The sequence below is a fragment of the Sinocyclocheilus grahami genome, unplaced genomic scaffold (assembly GCF_001515645.1).
Source record: "Sinocyclocheilus grahami isolate Dianchi unplaced genomic scaffold, SAMN03320097.WGS_v1.1 scaffold153.1, whole genome shotgun sequence".
NCBI classification, from domain to species: domain Eukaryota; kingdom Metazoa; phylum Chordata; class Actinopteri; order Cypriniformes; family Cyprinidae; genus Sinocyclocheilus; species Sinocyclocheilus grahami.
In genome coordinates this window covers 2,813,542-2,817,332 of record NW_015505332.1, presented here as the reverse complement: position 1 = coordinate 2,817,332, position 3,791 = coordinate 2,813,542, and the positions used below count along the sequence as shown (strand labels likewise).

The window sequence follows — 3,791 nt, the reverse complement described above, 5'->3', positions numbered from 1 at the left end:
TGTGGAATGTTGGTCCACTCCTCTTCAATGGCTGTAGGAAGTTGCTGGATATTGGCAGGAACTGGAACACGCTGTCGTATATGCCAATCCAGAGCATCCCAAACATGCTCACAACGTTGACATCAGCAAACCGCTCACCCACACGACGCCATACAAGCTGTCTGCCATCTGCCCTGTAATGTGAAAACTGGGATTCATCCGTGAAGAGAACACCTCTCTAAAGTGCCAGACGCCATCGAATGTGAGGATTTGCCCACTCAAGTCGGTTTACGACGACAAACTGCAGTCAGGTCGAGACCCTGATGAGGACGACGGGCATGCAGATGAGCTTCCCTGAGATGGTTTCTGACAGTTTGTGCAGAAATTCTTTGGTTATGCAAACCGATTGTTGCAGCAGCTGTCCGGGTGGCTGGTCTCAGATGATCTTGGAGGTGAAGATGCTGGATGTGGAGGTCTTGGGCTGGTGTGGTTACACGTGGTCTGCGGTTGTGAGGTCGGTTGGATGTACTGCCAAATTCTCTGAAACGCCTTTGGAGACGGCTTATGGTAGAGAAATGAACATTCAATTTACGGGCAACAGCTCTGGTGGACATTCCTGCAGTCAGCATGCCAATTGCACGCTCCCTCAAAACTTGCGACATCTGTGGCATTGTGCTGTGTGATAAAACTGCACATTTTAGAGTGGCCTTTTATTGTGGCCAGCCTAAGGCACACCTGTGCCATAATCATGCTGTCTAATCAGCATCTTGATATGCCACACCTGTGAGGTGGATGGATTATCTCAGCAAAGGAGAAGTGCTCACTAACACAGATTTAGACAGATTTGTGAACAATATTTGAGAGAAATAGGCCTTTTGTGTACATAGAAAAAGTCTTAGATCTTTGAGTTCAGCTCATGAAAAATGGGGGCAAAAACAAAAGTGTTGCGTTTATAATTTTGTTCAGTATAAAAAAAATCACCCCCCTCACAGTTGTCATGAAGGGCAAAATTAGCTATATAGACCAAAACCACTTTTTGTACCAGGCTGTAAACACATCTTTTTCTGCTGTAAAGTTGGGCATTTTAACATGGGGAGTCTATGGGACTGACTCCCTATTGGAGCCAGCCTCTAGCGGCCAGTCGATGAATTGCAGTTTTAGTCACTCCCGTGTTGGTTTCACGGGAGACTGGGAGGTTGCTGCTTGGGCTATACTTGTAATTTATTTAAGACTGTTAATATATAGATAATAATAACCCTGTTAAAAGTGGGTCTATTTTACCTAATACATTTGTGTGCAACTTATTAGCATTGTGCATTGTTAGCTTAGCAATATGCTAATACCATTTAAATCAACAGAGTCAACAATCACATGGACTTTGACTGTATATATATATATATATATATATATATATATATATACATACATACATACATACATACAGTGTGAGATTTGTGCATCATACTTTTAGTATGTAGTAAAAGTATGTGAACTGGGTTGCAGGCCTATGTCTCTTTGTGGACATAATAGTAAAAAATAAAAACAATAGTGAACACATCAGTATTTTGCAGATAAATCTAAAGGATGCCATTTCCCATCTAAAGCATTTTCATTTAAGCACTTCAAATGTTTGAAAATGTTAGCTCAGTTTCAAAATGATGTTCTGTTCCATTTCATGATGTTATCTCTGACTGTTACTAGTTTTCAGTCAAGTCGTAGCCTGGGACTAAAATGTATTTCTTTGGTTTGACCATTACTCAAGATCTATATTTGCCCCAATCAATAGCCTAAGCCCTGGCGAGATAATGCCACCAGCCTATTCCAGCTTTTGGTTTAGTGGAAGAACCTATGATAAGGTTTCTTGAGACACCTTGAGTCGCTTTTCAATTGACAGATTGTGTTCAGAAACACAATTAGAGATGAGCCACGAGTTTCAGATTTTCTGATTGCACACTTACATCACCAAGAGTTTATCCGATGCGTGTGAATTTTTGTGATTTTTTTTTTTGTTCATCTGCAGTGTCACTTCAACATGTTAGCTCTGTTTATACGTTTTAAAATGTATCCAAATTCATTCTCTTGTTTGCACACAAATCTGAAATATTTTATAAAATAGAATGTGATGAACATGAAGTACTTTTTATTTTTTTCATTATTTATGCATCATTTACGCATTTGGCAGACACTTTTTGCCCTAAGCATTTTCTAAATGAGTTCATGCATTCCCATTTTTGTTTATTTATTTCATTTTTTCATCTGCAGTCTGCACAGATTTCATGTAAATTTCCACATTCATTTCAATGCACCAATGCACCATTTTACAAAAAGAACCAAACAAAGCAGAATTATTTTCTATTGTAAATCATGTGTGAAACCATTCTTACATAAATTGCTGTATTCAGTTTAGTGTGATGTTTTACATGAATATTGGACCATTCCAAACACAAATGTCTGTGCAAATTGTTCAGAAAACCACTTCTTACCTAAATTGCGATGTGATGAAACCATTGTTACCTAAAATTGCAATCATTTTGGATGAATGTTTTTAACAATGATTTAGCTCTTTCTTTTCACAAATGGTTTACGCAAAATTGTTATTTATACATCATTTATAGATCTGGCAGAGACTTTTGTGTGCAGCATTTTTTTTTAAATGGGTTAATGCATTCCCTGGGAATCAAACCCATGATTCTGATAGTTTTATAGACATCTCAGTGACATATGTGCATTTACGTTTTGTGTGCAATTAGATGTCGGAGTTTCAGAAATTCAGTATTATTAGGACTATTCACTAAGCCAAGCATCATTATTACTTTTGCTCATACTCTAAGATTTAAACAGGCTTCTAAGACTAAGTTTTAAACTTAACACGTCCCACACTGTTTGTGTGAAAATAAATGCACGGACATGCATTGAAGAAGAATGTCATCGAGTCCTGTTGTTGGACTCTTCCGACTCAAGCCAGTGAGCAACCACTTTGAAACGGCATAGCAATGCTCATGCAATCATCCATAACCTCCTAGCACCATGGCAGAGAGTTTTGCATGGACAGTGGCACTCACTCATTTTCTTAGAATAACTTTCAGAGACAAAGTAAAGTGGTTGTGACCTTTTCTAGAGACCATGGCAGGTGGAAAGTAGCTCAAAGTAGAAGGATTTCTCGTTAACCTTTCAGTGGTATTTTTTACTTCCGGTGAAGGTTGCTCTGCTCTTTGAATTCCCTCAACTGAACACTGCTTATCTCAACAGAATTCCTGCTCAAAACGGAGCACTTAAAGTGATACAAGAACAGTTGCATATGTGCTTCCTGTAAAGTTTCAGATCTTTTTTTAAGATTCCACACATATCTTCTTGCAGCTCTGTGCGGAGGCGATGTACGAGGCCCAGAGGGCATCATCCTTTCTCCTGGCTTTCCAGAGCTCTATCCCAACTCATTAAACTGCACATGGACTCTGGAGGTCAGCCATGGCAAAGGTACGTACACAGGAGATATCTTCTTGTGCTGTCAGTAGAAGATGAGGGCTCGCTTTTGACATCAGATCTGCCACAAGGATGCTTATTTACTGAACACCAGAAAACTAGCCAAAAACTGTACTCAAGTAAAAGTACTTATAGAAAGAATTACTCAAGTAAAAGTAAAGTAAAGTTCACTGCTTGTAGGTATCTAAACAAATCGTTCAAACTGATTTGTGAACCAATTCAGACTGTTTTACGACTTGTTTGATGAAGGCCTTGAACAGAATCACTCAAAAGAGTGATTCATTCACGAATGAAGCATCGCTCATGCCCCAGAAAAAAAGAGACAGCGTGCT

At 39.1% G+C, this 3,791-nt stretch overlaps 1 protein-coding gene across 1 annotated transcript in view; it reads left to right on the top strand.

The window, feature by feature from the left end:
* LOC107592529 (CUB and sushi domain-containing protein 3-like) overlaps positions 1-3,791 on the top strand; it is a 309,662-nt gene that overhangs the window by 140,154 nt on the left and 165,717 nt on the right. The window contains exon 19 of the mRNA XM_016282061.1: positions 3,337-3,457. Within this exon, the coding sequence (XP_016137547.1) occupies positions 3,337-3,457 (121 nt within the window). The remainder of the gene's footprint in view (positions 1-3,336; positions 3,458-3,791) is intronic.